This window comes from Chelonia mydas, chromosome 2 (genome assembly GCF_015237465.2).
Source record: "Chelonia mydas isolate rCheMyd1 chromosome 2, rCheMyd1.pri.v2, whole genome shotgun sequence".
Lineage (NCBI taxonomy): Eukaryota > Metazoa > Chordata > Testudines > Cheloniidae > Chelonia > Chelonia mydas.
In genome coordinates, this window is record NC_057850.1 from 251,723,082 (window position 1) to 251,741,905 (window position 18,824).

The following is an 18,824-nucleotide window of genomic DNA, read 5'->3' on the forward strand; positions in this document are numbered from 1 at the left end:
TCTATTTATCAGTATTCCCAAACATTTGTAATTGAATTTTGTTTTCTTTAATCTACTTGAAACCTGCTACATTTTAATGGCCACAACTGCTCTGCCCCTCATGCCACCTGGAACTGGAAAACATATAATTGCAAGTATACTAAATAGTGTATTACCCAGGGGGAGTGAGCGAATGTTTTATTGCAGGTGGAACAGGTGTGCTGGGGCTGTGATACTCTAGATGTCCCAAGGAATGTAAAAAGGGAATCTTCTTTTACAGTATCGACTCCTCAGACTAACGTTGTGGGAACATCATTTAATATTAATTCCTGACAGCAAAGGTCATTGTAATCAAAAACGTTGTTGATAGAACAGACAATGTGCAGTTTCCTGTAAACACTTAAGCACCGACTAATTATATCCGTTTGTAGTAGCACGTCCACCCCTCATGGATGCCCCCTTGTCTCTGGTCGCAGCATTGCACAGGGTCTGTGTCTCTGGTGTCCCCATATCAGGCTCTCCCTTGCACCTATAATAGCCTTTCTCAGCCTGCCTCTTCTCCCATCTCCCACCTAGATGTTCTCTGGCTTGGCACTCCAGGCAACTCACAAAAACTCCTTCTGGGATAAGCCCTTCTGCCCCTCTCAGGCTTCATGATAGTTTCCTTGTTGGCCCTACCTCAGGGCTTCCCCTATAGGAGCCTGACCTGCTCCTGTAATGTTCTTTCTCCATTGCTTCCTGTCTACTAAACCCTATCCGAGGACTTCTGTTTGCCAGAGACCTGTCTCTTCCGCAGTCTGTCCCCATCTGAGCTCCCTCAGTCTACTTATAAGGCATAGCTCTGCCTTGTCTGGCCAGGAGGCAATTAGTCAATCACCCCCTAGGAGCAGAGCATGACTAATAGAAATTCTTCCCCTTGCCTTGCAGGTGATGGGGGTTGAGCCCTATCACACCGTTACATCCATTTTATCCAGGCAGGACAAAAAGTAATGGGCTTAATCTTCAGCAAGAGAGATTTAGGTTGGATATTAGAAAAGTTTCTAACTACAAGAGCAGCTAAACTCTACAATAGACTTCCAAGGAAGGTTGTGGAATACCCATCATGGGAGGTTTTTAAGAACAGGTTGGACAACCACCTGTTAGGGATGGTCTAGGTTTACTGGTCCTGCCTTAGCACAGGGGACTGGACTTGATGACCTCTTGAGGTTCTTTCCAGCCCTACTTGTCTATGATTCTATGCAAGTGAATCCCACTGAGTTCAGTAGGATTGGGGAGGTTTTAAAAGGGGTATTAATGAGTTAGCAAACTATTGCCTTGATCCCAGACAGTGATCTGTATGGCCGGGCCTTTGTACCCACATAGAATCCTATTGACTTCAGCAGTGGTGCTGGGTGAAATTTTAATAATATATTTGCTGAAAAATGCAGTTTTGTTGACCCAAAATTATTTGCAAATTCATATTGAGTCCACTGAATAGATTCAATTGAACTGAAAAAAATCAAAATATTTTGGAAATGTCAAAATAAAACTTTTTTTTTCCTACACAGAGGGGTTTTTTTACTTTTCAATTCACTAGAAATTTTGAAAAAAACGTTTTGGTTTGCCCAAAAGAATTAAAACAATTTTTTTTTCAGAATTGCCAGTAAACCTATATTTTTCCCGCCGAGCTCTACTCAACTTTGCAAGATGGGACTTTGCAGGAGGGGAGCTTGTAAGTGTAACACTGTAACAAGTGTTGCAGTACCCAAGCAAACAAAAATAAGGCAGGAAATGGCAGGGTTGATATTATAAATAAATACAATTCAAATTTAAATAATGTAAAACACAGCAAGCAGAAAAATTAAAAACTGTGCTAGATAAGATGGAACTAAAAAAACAACCACATCAGCCATGGCCGTTCAGTCACCTTGTTTTTTCTGATGTTGCATCCTCTTCCTATCTGAATTATAAACGTTACAAGGAATGATGAGAACACTAATTTGTATCTGCTCAAGCTGTGTGCCTTACTAAAGCACCAAAAACAGGAAAAAAAAAACCTCTGCCTCATATGTATTGTGTCTGAAGAAAACTTAGCAAGAACGCAGTTGTCCTGTGCTATAAGAAGATAAGCTATGAACAGTGAAATATGTGTAGATTCAGGAACTTTCACAAGGGCAGATACATTGGAAATGATTCTGCCACAGTAAGTGTTGGTGAGGAGAGTTAAATTTGCCATTGTGCAAGTATGAAATTAAGTCAGATGGTTAAAAAGACCACCCACAGAGTTGGAAATGAGTCTTTCTTTGCAGGTGCTCTCTTCTGAAAGGTTGACATTTTCCAAAGATGAAAATTGCCTCAGTGAAATTTATGAGGGTACTTAAGGGATTTGTAAGGGAGGGGCACCGTGGTAGGGAAGTCTCTGTAGGATTGTAAACATGCAGCATAAGAAGATACCTAACTCCCTATATTCCCCCCACCTTTCTGCCTGCAATAGATTAATAAGCATCTGTTAAAAGTGATGAAATATTTTAAAACTGATGCATTATAGTATTTAATTAATTTGTGATACGAATATAGGCTCCTTAAGAGGGGACTCTCTTTATACTTGTCTCCTGTAAAGTACAAAGCATATGGCTGGCCCATAACAAAAATGACAATTGTTAAATATTAATAGGTCCAAGAGCCAGATCTCTCTGCAAGCTCTTAGGGTTGGTTTACACTACCGTGGTAAGTCGACCTAAGTTTTGCTACTTCAGTTACATGAGTAATGTAACTGAAGTGGACGCAGCTTAAGTCGACTTACTGCGCCGTCTACACCGCACTGTGTCATGGGAGATGCTCTCCCACTGACTTACCTTACTCTTTGCAGGGAGCTGGATTACCGGAGTCGACGGGAGAGTACTCTGCCATTGACTTAGCGGGTCTTCACCAGACCCGCTAAATCGACACTGCTGCATCAATCACAGCACTGCCGATCTACCGGTAAATGTAGACATGGCCTAAGTAAATAGGCCTTGCCTAAAGGATTTCAGCAGACCAAGAGGAGAGAAGGGAATCTTTGGGTTTTTATTTACATACTCTGAATGCTGCATGTGCATCAGTGTGATTTCAGCAGACAAAGATGAATGAGTCTCCCGAGTGTGAGACATCAGGAAAATATGCAAGCTCTTCTTACTAGTGGGCGAGGCTGGGCAAACAACTGGCTTCTTTGGCCAGCAAGAGGCATGGGTACAGCATTCATTTCCTCTTGCAGAAAACGTTGGGTATTTGACTGCCATTATCTTCTTGAAGGTGACTACATCAGAAATAGTATCCAGGGTGGGATTTTTAAAAGCCCTCAATGTTGGCCTAAATTTGAAGTTTGATCATTGACTTCAATGGAAGCAAGTTAGGCCAGCAAATGAGCACTTGTGAAAATTCCACCTTTAGTGTAGCATATTCCCCTTCTCACTGTGTTATTGGTCTCTGGTCTCAAATCTTGGGGAAAGCTGATAGTATTTGTTTCATTGAAGCCCTTGATTATCAGTCCTACGAATAACACTACTTTATGATATAGTTAAGACCAACTCTTCCTCTAGTGTAATTGGTGTAGCTCTGTTGTTTACAATAGCTGAGGATTTGGCATGCAGTATTTTAAACACTAGTGGAACACTTATTATGTTAATGCAGTATGTGCTTTTAGTTCTTTGTGCAATATGCATATCTGAGGCTCAGTCTTGCAAGCCTTACTCACATGAGCAGCCCTATTGACATCAGTGGGACTGTTCGAGTGAATAAGAGCTAGAGTGGAACTTTGGTTGGAAACCTTTTTCTATTTCCTTAATCTCACATCAGCACATATTGTTTGAAGCCTTTTGGGCATTATTTTAGCAGCCATTTATGGGATGACAGCATTACAAGGAAGTCACTGTTCACGTTTGTCTTTGATTTACAAGAATACTAATATAAGCATCTTTGTAAAGTGAAATATTTTCATCAATTTCCCTCTCATTTGAAATCTTTTGAAATCTTGGATCTATGTACTTCTCTTATTGTTATTCCTTTTATGTTCTATTTTTTTAACTTTTAACTTTGCAAAATTTCTTCTGTACTTTTGAGCCAAGAATTTACAAACCCTCCCTCTCCAAACTGTTGAATAAAAGGTTGTGTTATATAGACATTAACAAAGTAATGAGTCAGTTACTTATTGATCTAGAGAATTGTTTCCTAACATCACAAGGAACTCTGCTTCAGGAAGATGCTTGATTTTGTATTTATATAACATTTCAGATGCAAAATACATTTCTTATTAACAAAAGTGCATAATTCACAACGCTGAGAATTTTGTTGAGATTTTTATAATAGAATGGGCTATACACCATATGCTGTATTTTTTCTGCTGATTAGCTCACATTGGTGGCTATAGGCAATGTGCCTGAGAATTGGAAGCAGCATTATATATACAATATATACCATAATGTCCACAGTAGCAAATATACCTGCTAGAACCCTCTCCTGACCTCTTTATTCAGTCCCAGGAACTCAGGAACAAAGGAATGATCACCTTAATTGATTAGTCTCGTTACAGTTGGTATGGCAACACCCATTTTTCATGTTCTCTGTGTATATATATCTTCCTACTGTATTTTCCAGTGCATGCACCTGATGAAGTGGGTTTTAGCCCACGAAAGCTTATGCCCAAATACATTTGTTAGTCTCGAAGGTGCCACAGGTACTCCTCGTTTATTCTAATGTTAAGCAGTTCTAAAGTTAACATTTGTACAGCACCTAGCACAATAGGGTTGGGGTCTCTAGGCACTACCTCAATAGAAATAATTATAGTCATAATAAAAGCTATTCTGTTAAAATAGAAGCTTTATTTTTGTCTTTAGTTTCCCTAAATAATTTCTGGAAGATAAAACTGTCAGCAGTTCTATGGGAAAAACAAAGCTGCTTTGTGTTAAGATGCCATATTTCAATTACAGGAATATAGCAAATAACTAAATATCCGTTATAGCTGAAAACTAAAATCCCAACAGGAAGAAAAAAGAAAGGTGTTCCTGATGCATTAAACAATCTAGTTACTATATTTACCCATTTACATGTTAGTAGAGGGGCTGAAATCCTGAACTTGCTCCCTGCTGTAAAATGTACTGCATGATAGTCAGGTCCCAGTAAGTGAACACATCTGCTGTTGCTCACTGTGAACCAATACCTCCGGACATTGCATTGATTTCAGGAGGGTGTCATCGTAAAAGGGCAATCCAGGACTTGGGGAGGGAAGGGGATGGTGTTCATCATGGAACAGATTAAGGCAGGAAAAGAAAATCTCAAATAAATCTCTTATTGACTTCAGTGGATATAGGAGCATGGCCTAAATAATTTACCCAGTATGTTGTAAACACCAGAATATACATACATATACATATATATATATATATATATATATATATATATATATATATAACATGCACCCCAAGAAGAGTTTTTATCCCAAAAAGGAAGACGTGTCAGAGACTCTATGAAGTCCAATAGGGACTTTGCTATTGCTATTGATTTTACGTGGAAGGTGGTCAGATTCTACAGTGGTGGGCAGCAGGATAAAACCCTACGATAGATAGATAGATTAGATTAGATGATAAGTTAGGTGATTATTCAAAAAACATCAATAATACTGTATTTACTTATATTTCAAACTGTTGGGAGATTTAAAAATAATGGCTATTCAAGTAAAGTACACTTTTTTTCCCCCCCATGAAGAATGCTTATGTTGTGCCTTTAGTCTGAGGGTAGAACTTCCATATGAGGTCAGCAGGAGTTGCACATGTGACTTAAGCGCATGATAAGGCCTTTACAATTGAAGGTTAAAAAGAAAGGACTGAGGTTCATCAAAGGCGGCCCAATAATAATGTGTTGATTTTACTCCATCTGAGATTCTGAGAATCTTTCTGTTTTAGTAACAATGGAAAAGGTTGTTCAACGTAAAAAGATTTTATTGTTTTATTCTACTCGTTCAAAACAAAACAAAACCCAAACCCCTGAATTTGAAATGCCAATGAAAAATGTGTTGAAATGCAGGGATTATATTAGATTGTAAACTCTTCAGAACGGGGATTTAGTCTTCCAATATGTCTGTACAGCACCTCGGAATAACTAAACCATGATCATCATATTACTCTGCTCTTTTCAGTGTGGTTTAGTAGCTACGGCAGCTAACTGGATTCTCCTTGTTTCTGAATTCCAGGGATGGAATCCTGGGTCCATTGACGCCAATGGGAGCTCTGCCACTGACTTCAGTCAGGCCAGGATTTCACCCTCTGTGAAAAAGAGGTGTTCTTAATTGTGGTTAGCTAACTCAGGTTGAAATAGCAGTGAAGATACAGTAAATTGGCTTTTAACTTAGGTTAGTAACTTGAGTTTAACCCCAGGCTCCCCTGTAGGCTTTAACTCAAACTGCTAACCTGAGTTAAAGGCCAAGTTGCAGTGTCTTCACTGCTAATTTAACTCCTGTTAATTAACCCAAGATAAGAACACACCTTTGTTGCAGTGAAAAACATATCTGTGTGTAACCTTGGGCAAGTTACTGAGCCTAATTGTGCCTTAGATTACCTAATTGCAAAAATAGGGGAAATAACCTGTACCGGCTTTAGAGGTGTACTATGAGCCTTAATTAATTAATGTTTGTTGAAGGCGATACATAAGTGAAAATTATTGCTGTTTTTATTATTGTACACCATCAACTGTTTTGTTTTTCATGCTATCTCTCTGTTTCTTCCAGGTTGGCTGCTATTTGAAGACCCCTAGGTATCCCATTTGGGTCGTATGCAGTGAAAGCCATTTCAGTGTGCTTTTTTGCTTGAGAAAGGACTTACTAGGTGATTGGAAAACAGAACGGAGATTTGATCTCTATTACTATGATGGCCTGGCCAACCAGGAAGAGGAAATACGGTTAACAGTTGGTATGTATAGGAGAACCTTTGCATTTCCTCCACGGTGACAGTAACAGCATCACACCTGAAAGAAGAGTCCTGATAATATAACCCAAATCTAGCCGGACTATTAGAGGTTTGGTGCCCACTGCCTAGGTTTCCATTATTAGTTACAATAAATAGTGGTTCGCAGCAGGATAATTTTGAGGTTAAGATAAGGGTCCTTAAATGTCTAAAAGTTTAAAATGTGCCCTGTTTCCCAGAAGCTGCTACACCCTTAAAGAAAGCTGATTTCTAAGGGCTAGATTGTGGTCTGGTCTGTCCAGACTCACAGGGCCATAAACCAATTGTGACTTTGGATAGGCTCCACATCTCTGCAGGCGCAGGGGACAGAGTAGATCCCGCAGTCTCAGTATTTCCCCCTCCCTTTGCAGGATGGGTTGGAAATGACAGAGAGGGTGGGGAACAGTTATAGCCTTAGCTTGAACCTTAATGCTCCTTCGGGGACAGCTGAGTTGGTGCAGAGAATATAGTAAGCTGCTGCTAATACGGTCCAATTCCTTCCTTGGACTGCTCGTGAGGCAGCACAGCTGCACACTGCCCTTTAGTCATGGCTAGTTGTAAAATGGACAGTCTGGCCACTCATTAAACAGAGCTGATGTGCCCAACCCTTGAGAGTTGCAGTGAGGAGTTGTGGGTGCTCAGGAGAATCTTTCAAGATTTGGTGTTTGGTAAGTGAAATTGTAGCAGCACCATAGTTTGTGTCATCTTACTCAAATTCACCGAGAGCCCACCCTCCTGGGATGATTATGATGGTTGTATGTTATCTCCATAAATAAACAGGTACCCATATGTGGTCTAATTCAGAAGTGAGAAGACTTACTAACATATATCGTACAAAGGGCCACTAGGAGAGGACGTTTATTATAACTAGCTCCTGCTATCCTTACATACAGCTACTAATTTTTTTTTTCATATGCCCCAATTTTTTTTGAAACAGATGCCTCTTGGGCTGACCTTTTCTGTGATTTTTTCCAATGTTTTTGTAAGTTTGAGAAAAAAACATTTCAGTTTTGCATTGTTAAAGAGCAACAACATACCTTTTGGTTTAAGCCAGTCTTATTAGTTGTCTGTGGTCAAGGAGAATCCTTACTTATTAATTATTTCTAACGGCGGTGAGTTTCACTTTGTGGCAAGGACGTCCCTTGTCAGCATAGCAGTAGAGACCTAGGTTCTATTTACACCTCTGCTGCTAACATCTGTGTCAACTTGGGCAAGTCACTTCACCTCTGTTGGTCTGAGTTTATCCATCAGTAGAACAGGAATAATAATACTTGCTCACACGTTGAGATCTGTGGATGAGAAATTGCTAATTAGTATTTTGTGTATTGTTTCTTTGTACCATTCAACCAACTCTTATCACTCCAATTTATTTCTCCTCTGGAATTAGGCTTGGATTCAGAAGTATGTTTTAAGTTTAAGGCATCACACCCACAAATAGTTTGTACTACTAAATCTTTTCTTATCTTTGGAATTTTGCAGTACTGCATTAACGCCAAATAGTTTCACCATTCTGGCTAGAAAATCTCTCCAAGACTCCTCTGAGCTTGTTGTGTGTCTTTGGAGATAGCCATCCTGCTCAGTACAAACTTTGTTTGATCTAGAGAAAAGTTGGGGTTCTTTAACATCTCCTAAAAAGTGTAACTGAGTCTTCTGAGTCCTTAGGTGCTGTGCTTTCTTTGACCAGATGTGCAAAAGTAATGTTCCTTGAAATGATGACCTTCACCCAGGGCTGTACTTTGTAACCAAGAAGGCAGGATCAAAGCCTGGTAAAGCCTTTTGCAAAAATAGAGAAAGAGTCAAGAAGTGGATAGCAGAATTAACTTCATTCGGAGTGAAATTTTCCCTTGTGTAGGGGACCAGAACACAATCTATGTAGGACTTAACTGATGTACAGTCTCATACTAGCCCTTTGCATAAGGGCAGATTTTATCTATGGTGCTCACTCATATGGACCCATTTGCCGCAAGATAGAGAGCATACCTGTTATCTCTTTCCAAAAAATAGAGCAAATCCAGGGTGGCAGAACTTCACTCTGCCTTTACAGGGCAAAAAGGGCCTTCTTCCACTCAGAAAGTCCTACTCAAATATAGGAGGCAAACAGGCTAATTTATTTGGAGGAAACGATGCACTCCATGAGAACTTTAAATGTCTCTCGTGTTTTACCCATGTGCCTTTGTCAGTCATTCAGAGAATCTCCATGGGTTTGGGGATATTTATTATATATTTTACACAGAACTTTCAGAAAAGAATAAAGGTTTTTTGGACTTCTGGAGAAATGTTGCTGATCTTTATAATGATTACAGATGACGACCATCTGTGTATCTTACCCCATTCAAACATCCTTTGAACTCAGTACTCTTTAAAATGGGGTTCTCAAGAGCATAGTCATTTACTAAATTGCTGGGGGAAATATAACTGTCGTTGAAGTTATTAGAAGGTGGCATTTTCTCCAGAGGCACATTTACCACCCCCAACTTCAAGGCAGCCGCCATAAGTTACAATAAATAGTTTGATTGACTTAATTGAAATGGAATTGATTGAGGCTATTAGGTATTGCATGTATATTTATTGCTGTACTTCCCGTTAAAAAGAGTTTTGTCCCATATTTAAGAAGAGAGGTCTTGTGTGTCCCACTGTAGGCTTTGTGGAAAAATGATTGGTAAAACATAAGTGGTTCTGAATGGCAGGGTACCATTTTTAAATAATAGAAGTACCACTTACGAGGTTTTCAGACTATCATACTTTTCTTTAAACTACACCTTTGCTCATATTACATTACCAGACTCCTCCTGAATGGAATCAGCTCTATATGATAATATTTGATCTGCCATTCCATGCCAATATTGTTTGCAGGATTTGGAAAGAGGATTTAGCACGTAGATTGTCACCACTTTGGGGCAGGGACTATGTTCTTGTTCTGTGTTTGTACAGTGCCTAACACAGTGGGGTTCTGATCCATGATGTTGACTTCCAGGCATGATGATGGTCATGATAAATATCTGAAATGTCTCTGCAGATACAGTTCAGCCTTACACTGAAGATAAAGAAAATGACCTTATTCCTCCACTTGAGCACTGTATTAGGACAAAGTAAGTAACCCTCATCTAAAATTTTGTAGCACAGATAGTTTCAGTTTCCTAACTTTTTTCTCAAAATGAGGTTTTGACTTGCCATAAAATAAATATGTTCAGCTTAGTCGTAAAGAGTTGTTGGTTAACAAAAAGAAAGGACCTCAATGAGCCAGAGTTGGTAACAGAACATATCGGAAATAGGGTTCTGTTCCTGTATGATGTTATGATGACCACATTAACGGGCTGGGATGTTCAATTTAGTGCTTAAAGAAACCTTCAGTAAATCACTAAGAGCTGACCGTGTCACAGTAATTCTCCTTGACTTCCATAGGACCAAAATTGGGCCTCCGAAAGCAATTTGTTACAAGAGCACAAAATGCATGAACATAAGAACGGCCATACTAGGTCCGATCAAAGTTCCATCTAGCTCAGCATCCTGTCTTCCGACAGTGGCCAATGCCAGGTGCCCCAGAGGGAATGAACAGAACAGGTGATCATCAAGTGATCCAACCCCTGGTGCCCATTCCCAGCTTCTGCCAAAAGGAGTGAAAAGGAGAAGAAAAGCCCTTTTTTTCCTGTCCTCTTAAATGTCCAAATTCAAAGCACAGGGAAGCACAAGGAACTGTAATATGAATGGGATTTAGACATGAATGGGGAAAAAAACAGCAACAGGGCAGACACTGCTGTGAGCTTAACAGAGCAAACACTACTTGTAAGATAAACATGCATGCTTTAAATAAAACATGAGCACGGGGGCAGAATAAGGTATTTGTACCGATACTCATAAATATAGTGGATATGCTGTTATAATAGCATTAACTCAAACAACTCATGGTATAGAAGTCATCCTGGTGATGGCCATTATAGGTAAGGCTACAGAACAGTTTCTATTATAATTTTCTCTTTTCACATGCTCACAACTCTCTGAAACATTCAACCTTTTAACCAAAATATTCCATGCTTGGGGTCAGCCTGACGGTGTTTTATTGATCGATTGATTTTTTTTTTTGAAGGTTTGAGTAAAATCCTTTTTATCTCTGGTGGTGGTAAAAAAAAATCTCAAATATTTCCATAGTAAAAAAAATTGTGATCACCCTTTCTTTTATTGTGATAACTACAAAAAACCCCACTGCTATTTGAAACTGCAGTCCTGGATTTTTAACAGGCGTCTATGAGGAGTATGTGATTTCTCAAGATTGCAAAAGACCATGTTTTTACACAATGTTCTGATTGTTTGAAGAAATGGGACTGAGCATGCACAATAGAAATTGGTTTGGTTTTGTTAGGTAAGCTCTTAGGGCAAATTCTGCCCTCAAATATGGACACCACTCCCACTGCAATGGAAATTTCATGCACATATCAGAGGACAGATTTTGGTATTTAAAAATAAGTGTGGTGGTCATGGTTGTGCAGCTATTTAAGGGCTTAATCCAGTTAATACATTAAAGTGGATGGGAAGATTCCCAATTGTATCAATGAAGGGGGATGGGGGATTATGTAAGGGGGATGGGGATTATGTGCGCAACTAGCTAAACAAAGAAATGTATCCTCTCCACTGGCAGAGCTTTGAAAATCCCTTAACTGGGTATCTCTGAAGCAAGAAACGTATGTGCATCATAGGTGAAGACTGTAGCACTTGTTAAATCAGCAACACAAACAGCTCCACATTTTTTAATTTCCTATTGTCATCTTCCACCCTCACCCCCAGTTTTCTTTTAAAAAAACAAGCTGGGACATTAACTGTCTAACATCATTGCAATGCAAAGCTGATATTACACAGTCAGCATCACAACAAGTTAGAAAAGGCACAACATAACATTACAACAGATACATTAGCACAGCTATATTGCATCTATTCTCATGATCTGGCTAAACACACAGCCTAACAGATGACAGTTTAGGATGTGAAACCTATGCCCAAAGAATACACCGGATGGGCAATGCAGACAAAGTTAAATTTGTTGTTATAATCACTTTGTTTCCTGACTTTTGGGGATTGCCATATTGCAACACAATTTTACACAGCGTTTCTTTTAACTTTTCCCTGCATTAATTTTTAGAGGGTGGAATTAAAAATGAATTCCACTCTCAGTGTATCTATATGTATCAGTTCTAAGGACTAAAGGTTGTCTCATTGATCTGTCTGTCTGTCTAGTGCTCTTATTGATAAGTTGCTAATCATTGTACTGGAGAACTGTCAGCAGGCAGCCAATCAAAAAGTAGCAAGTCTAGAGGGTGGTCATGTTACACTCCTTCCCCGAGCCCCCATTTGATTACTGTGTTCCTTAGAATCACCAGAAGGCACAGAGGGAAAATGAAAAACAAATATTGTGTGTTCTTATGTGTAACCGAAAATCCATATGCTAAGTATGTTCCGGAAACAAAGGTTATTATAAAGCAGGCACTGAAGTATACATGCAGAGAGAGAGAGAGAAGGAAAAATACTTTATATGGTACAGGCAGGGCAGAGGAAATACTTCAAAAAACCCCTTGTATTAAACAAAAACAATCCCTAGTCCCTACTTGATACCTGTTGCCATAAGACTCTCACTATGGAGGCAAGAATAGCTGCAAGATTTGGGGCAAGTTTGTTATTTGCCCCTCTAGATTCTCAGAACCAAGAAGTTTTGCTGAGGACTCCAATCCTAGATTGGGATTTTCAAGAGAACTCAATTTTCCCCTTTCTTTCCTGCTATTCTGTTCTATACAGGTTCTTACATCGTGCCCATCACCACAGTAACTGAGCTCCTTCCAGTAGTACAGAAAGCAGTTTCGACTAACATCTGTCACTTTGGTTTCTTCTCTCATCCTCTCCCTAGGGGGAGAAATGGGTGTGCAGTGCAGGGTTTTTGTTTGTTCTTTTGAGGGGAAAGGTTTTAATGTCCATGTTGCTCTGAGAAGACAAGGTTGGAGAAGTGCACTTTGCATTTGCAGCAGGAGGCAACACAGTCCAAACTTTGCCACCCGATGTCGCTTCCAACTGCAGACTCCCAACCAATGAGTCAGAGCAACCACATGCCCTTCCATTGTGCCTCCCAGTTCCAGACATCTGGGGAAACCGTTCGGTTCTGACCACAAGATGCCTGGAATGTGCGTCCTTGGTTTGTCTCGGTGATGCCGTGCAGACTTCAGAAGAACACGCTTGTATCATAGTCCCCGTCCTCAGTTGTTTTCTGTCTTCAGTGGTGGAAATAACATCTGTCATCTCTGCCTGAGGAGGCAAAACTTTGATCTTACTTTATCATCTAAATTCAGCAATATATTTTAGTAACCCGTCCTCTACCTTCCTCTGCAGTTTCCGGGCTATACAGTAGCAGAATACTGCTGTTGTCCTTTGAAGTGACACACTCCACTGGGACAACAGGGATGTACCAAATACCATATGCAGGGCAGCACTGCATGTACATTTCACCCCAAATTACTCACACATTATGCAACAGCCAAATAATCAACACAGCAGCAGCTTTATGAACTTTATTCTAGACTGAATGCTCTGCAAGGGCTTAATGCAGCTTCCTTTGGAGTCAATGACAATACTCCCATGAACCTCAGTGGGCTTTGGATGAGGCCTCAAGTGAATGGCATGAGTTAGATTTTCTTTTGATTGTTAATCTGATAAAGTAGAATTGAATCAGAAGCAAAAATGCCAGGGTAGAGTTGAGGTATATTTCAGCAGGGTAGCGTGAGGGGAAAGCTCGAACTGCCACTCTCTATGCCCTACCTATTCTGCCAATAAGGAAAGAACTTGCCCAGGACCTGACAGTTCAGCACTTCGTGTGAGTTCATGAAAAGAAAAACACTGACATTCCAGCATCTTCAACTCAAGCTTTTATGGGAGGTGAACAACAAAGGGATTTTTTTTCAGCCTACAAATAGCTCAAGGGAAGTGGTTTGTAAATCAGTAAGGAAAATCAGTGTTGTTATGGGAGTCATCCTGATTTTTGCCACAGAATATTTTTTCTATTTTTGTTTTTGCAAAAGACTTAATGACAAAAAAAAAATCATCAGTGTAACATGACTAACATGTGTCTCAAAGTGTACAGGAAGAGTGGCGCCTGCTATAACTATGGTATCTCAATACTTTAGTTGATAACAGCACATTCACTAGAGTGTTTTCTCTACCATGTGGTTTTGCATTTGCCAATCCAGACAGTTGTATCATATCATTCCACCAGCTCCTGATGATGGAAGATGATGTGGTGGGCAGAGTGTGCATGAATGGTGATGTGTCTGAGCTCTGTAGCATTCCCAAAGAGGCCAGGAGAGGATGGGGGTTATATTTCTTAGCTACATTTTATTGCTTTTTTGGTCACATCAGGAAAGATGTTGATACATTGGAGAGGGTTCAGAGAAGAGCCACAAGAATAATTAAAGAATTAGAAAACCTGTCTTATAGTGACAGACTCAAAGAGTTCAATCTATTTAGCGTAATAAAGAGAAAGTTAAAGGGTGATGTGATTATAGTCTAGAAGTATCTACACGGAGAACAAATATTTAATAATGGCCTCTTCCATCTAGCAGAGAGAGGTATAACACTATCCAGTGGCTGGATGCTCTAGCTAGACAAATTCAGACTGGAAATAAGATGTAAATTTTTAACAGTGAGGGTAATTAACTATTAACAACTAGTAACAATTTACCAAGTTTCAGAGTAGCAGCCGTGTTAGTCTGTATTCGCAAAAAGAAAAGGAGTACTTGAGAATAAATTCGAGACTTAGAGACTATCAAATTTATTTGAGCATAAGCTTTCATGAGCTACAGCTCACTTCATCGGATGCATTCAGTGGAAAATACAGTGGGGAGATTTATATACACACAGAACATGAAAAAATGGGTGTTACCATATACACTGTAATGAGAGGGATCACTTAAGGTGAGCTATTACCAGCAGGAGAGTGGGGGGGGGGACCTTTTGTAGTGATAATCAAGCATTATCAGGTGCTAAGGTGCCACAAGTACTCCTTTTCAATTTACCAAGGGTCATAGTAGATTCTTCATCACCGACAATTTTTAAATAAAGATGGGATCTTTTTCTAAAAGCTCTGCTCTAGGAGTTATTTTGGGGAAGTTCTATGGCCTCTGTTATACGGTTCAGACTAGATGATCACAATGGTCCCTTCTGACTTTGGAATCTATGAATCACCGTCTGAACTTTTTGCAATGATTCCAATGTGATTCCAATTCGAAAGTCCACAAGACCTTCAAGCCAGATCAAGTAACTGGTGGTTGGAATGTATTAGACTAGAGGTGTCTCATTTTCAGAGGCTTCTAAACAGGCGCTTGCAAATATCACATGTACAAGTAGCTGTTTGTATGTGTAGCTCAAGTAATGCTTCATCTAAATACCCAGCTGTACTCTCCATGGGCCTGATCTTCAACGCAGTGAGGTCAACTTCAACTTCAATGGGCTTTGGATCAAGCCCGGTCTCTTTCTCTGTGTTTGACAATGCCTACCACGCTTTGGCTTCTACTGCAAATTACTGAATAAATATGTTGATGAATACAGATGTAGAGGCCCATTTGAAAATGTTCTCCTAAATATGTATCTTAGCATTATTTCCAGGGCAGGGCAGTGGCAGAGAAGAGAAGAGAAGATATAGAATTTTCCTGTAGACGTTTGTCTATTGAGCATTTGAAAGAAATAAACACTAGCAGCAACAGCAAAATGTACTTTCCTAGGCTTAGGGTCACAAATACAAATTGCCTATTCAGAGGCCCATCTATTTAGGAATGTGCAAATTACCTAGTGGCATTTGAGAGTTTAGAGCAGTAGTAGGTGCTTAGGGTTAACCCTTATAGAGATCACTAAGAGACCACAAAAAATATATGTCAAATCTTTTGTGGGGAGAGACGTTAAGGCAGAAGACAGTATATAATAGGAACAACTATTTGATTTTAAGTGTGTGCCTCTGATTATAGTGGAAGGGGAAGATAAGGAGTTTTCAAGTGTGTCCCCCCTTTATTTCTCATCTGATGCTTGACCTTAACAAAGTTTAAATAAGATCAGTAATATTATCCCCAGAAAACACATTAGGAAGCCTGGAACTTAGGCTCTAAACTGGGATTTGAAAAGGAGTCTAAGCGGGGAGCAGCTCCAAATCCCATTGAAATCTAATAGGAGTTGGACACCTAGCTTCCTCAAGTGCCTTGGAAAGTCTCACCCTTGAATATTAAGGCAGAAACCTAATAAGAGACCTCTCAGTCTCCAGGCCAATTCAGTTTTGGGGTCCCCTCTGCAGAGAGTACCATCCAGAGTGCGAATGGGTTCCAGTTGAAGCAGTGGTTCCAGAGAGGTGGATTCCTGTTGAATTCACAATGGGTGTGGTTGACATTAATGGGTCCATCCCAATTAAACGCACCCTACACTATTTTTTTAGGAGGGAGGGGCACCACCCCAACTGGCACCTTAACCCCTGAGAATAAAACAATCTCTCTTGTCCTTAGGTGGCAAGGAGCAGTTATTGACTGGAATGGCACAGAACCCATCTTGTGACTGACCTGAAACAGAAGGAAACCTGCTATAACAGCACGTTCTTATTCTCACCAGTAAAGAAGCAGGGCGAAACTCCTGGCTGCCCTTGCAAATTGTGGTGAAGCTGAGTGACATGCTGCATGCAGGCGGGAAGAATTTCACCTTGCGCTTCAGATATTTCATCCATAATGTAAACATCACTTACGTAAATACTGTGTCACTTCCTTTTATGCACAATGTGTGAAAGGAGACAGAGCCTCCACTGCCAAAATAAGTTTTCGGACAAAGCAGTAAAGCTGTCAACTTCTACTTGAGTTCCATTGATGGATTCATTCTGCATCTTGCAAAGTTTCTCCAAAGATCAGACTAAACAGGCCGCACCCAGATTTCTTTGATACTGGCTTTTCCTTCCTCCCCCTCACAGCCTCCCTCACCCCCAAGGAAACCAAGGTACAAACGTGAAGCACTGCTAGAGAAAGAATTATCTTCTTTCACTAGTTTTTGTACTTCACACTTCCCAATGAACTGGTTATTAACACTGTAGGCACTTGCAGTATAGCCTGGTCTACACACAGGTTTTGTACTAGTGTAACTAGGTGGGGATATAATATTTACTGATCTCATTATATTGGTACAAGCCCTAGTGTGGAAGCCAGTTATACCAATATAAGGATCTTTATACCAGTAGAATTTATTCCTCTTCCTATACAGGAGGCTATGTCTATATTATGAACATCTGCAGCCATAGCTATGTCAGTCTGAGGTATGAAGAGGTGGAATCCCTGACCAACATAGCTGTGCCAGGAGAAGCCCCTAGAGTAAATACAGCAATCCTGGCAAAACTTTGCTCTTACTCATATAGCTTGTTTCACGCATGGGGGTGGTTTTACTATTTCAGGACAGAGTGCAGCTATGCTAGCACAGCTGCATCCACACTAGGGATATCACTACAGTACAGAGACTATGGGCTTGTCTTCACTTTGGAGCTAAATCGGTGCTGCTGCAATTGATGCAGCAACATTGATTTAGAGGGTCTAGTGAAGACATGCTCAATCGATGGGAGAGCGCTCTCCCATCGATTTCCATACTCCACCTCAACGAGCGGCGGAAGTAATGTCAGCGGGAGAGCGTCTCCCATTGACATAGCGTAGCGTGGACCCCGCGGTAAGTAGATCTAAGCTATGTCGACTTGAGTTATGCTACTAACGTACCTATGCCACCATCGCCAGACACAGTGCAGATACAGCCTATGCTGACAGAAGACGTTTTTCTGCTGGTGTAGGAACACCACCTCCCTGAGCAGTTAGCTATGTTGGTGGAAGCCCTCTTTCATCAACATAACTGTGTCTACACTGGGGATTATGTCGGCATAGCTAGGTCCATCAGGGGTGTGGTTTTTCAACCCCCTGACAGACCGATGTAGATATAACTTTTCAATGTAGCCCAGGCCTCAGAGCACTTTGCTTGTACAGTATACTGGCATTCCTGTACAGGTAAACGGTTCTAGTGTAGACGTAGCTGGAATAAGCTATGCCACTATAAGCACTTTTATACTGGTATAACTGCATCCACACTAGGGGCGTTGTACCACATGAACTATTCTGACATAGTTAAAGCCATATCATGTTTGTGTGTAGACAAGGTCTAAGATGCTTTGCCTCTTTGCAATGTAAAAAAACAGAGCAGCCATAATGTTCTACATTTAAGATGCACATATCTGTGACAGGTAATGTGCCTGACAGTTAAATAAAAGGCATGTGTGAAAACATATTCTTGTAATTAATCCAGAAGCTACCAAACCCAGAGCTAGGGGTTCATGAATGAACTGTGTGAGGGTTATGTTGCAAATGAAATGTGTAAAACTGGGCCAGATCAATCAAAGGAACAATGGAACAAAAACTTTGAAACAAACCAACAATATTATTTACTAATGAAAAGGCAACAGAGAAGTGGTGTATCTATAATTTATTCCTATGCCTTTGGGAGCAACTATCATAAAATATGTTTTAATGAGGGATTTTTCATGTCTGTTTTTTATGTTCAAAATAGTATCCTAGGAATATCCATTTTTTTAGTTGTCCACTTTGTCATCATTTAATATTTAGTTTCTACTTTTCTATCAATAATAGTAGAATTTTTCAAACTGAATTTTCAGATTAAAACTTAATTTTACATCTGCACGTATTCAGACAAGTTATAGCAGAGCATCCAACTACACAGAAACATATATACACCAAGGGAAATTATCACTAGGGATAGATTGATGAGCCTGTCTGAATGTGAGCCAGGACACCAAACTTGAACAGAAACTTTTTTTAGCCTAAAAAGTCTTTGGATATGTACCCTCCTCCT

The 18,824-nt window shown here is 40.0% G+C and overlaps 1 protein-coding gene across 1 annotated transcript in view; it reads left to right on the forward strand.

The window, feature by feature from the left end:
- Window positions 1-18,489, forward strand: part of MINDY4 (MINDY lysine 48 deubiquitinase 4) — a 95,089-nt gene extending 76,600 nt beyond the window's left edge. The window contains exons 17-19 of the mRNA XM_027828862.3: window positions 6,716-6,896; window positions 9,946-10,018; window positions 16,445-18,489. Of these exons, the coding sequence (XP_027684663.2) occupies window positions 6,716-6,896; window positions 9,946-10,018; window positions 16,445-16,493 (303 nt within the window). The 3' untranslated portion in view covers window positions 16,494-18,489. The remainder of the gene's footprint in view (window positions 1-6,715; window positions 6,897-9,945; window positions 10,019-16,444) is intronic.
- The last annotated feature ends 335 nt before the right edge of the window (window positions 18,490-18,824 follow it).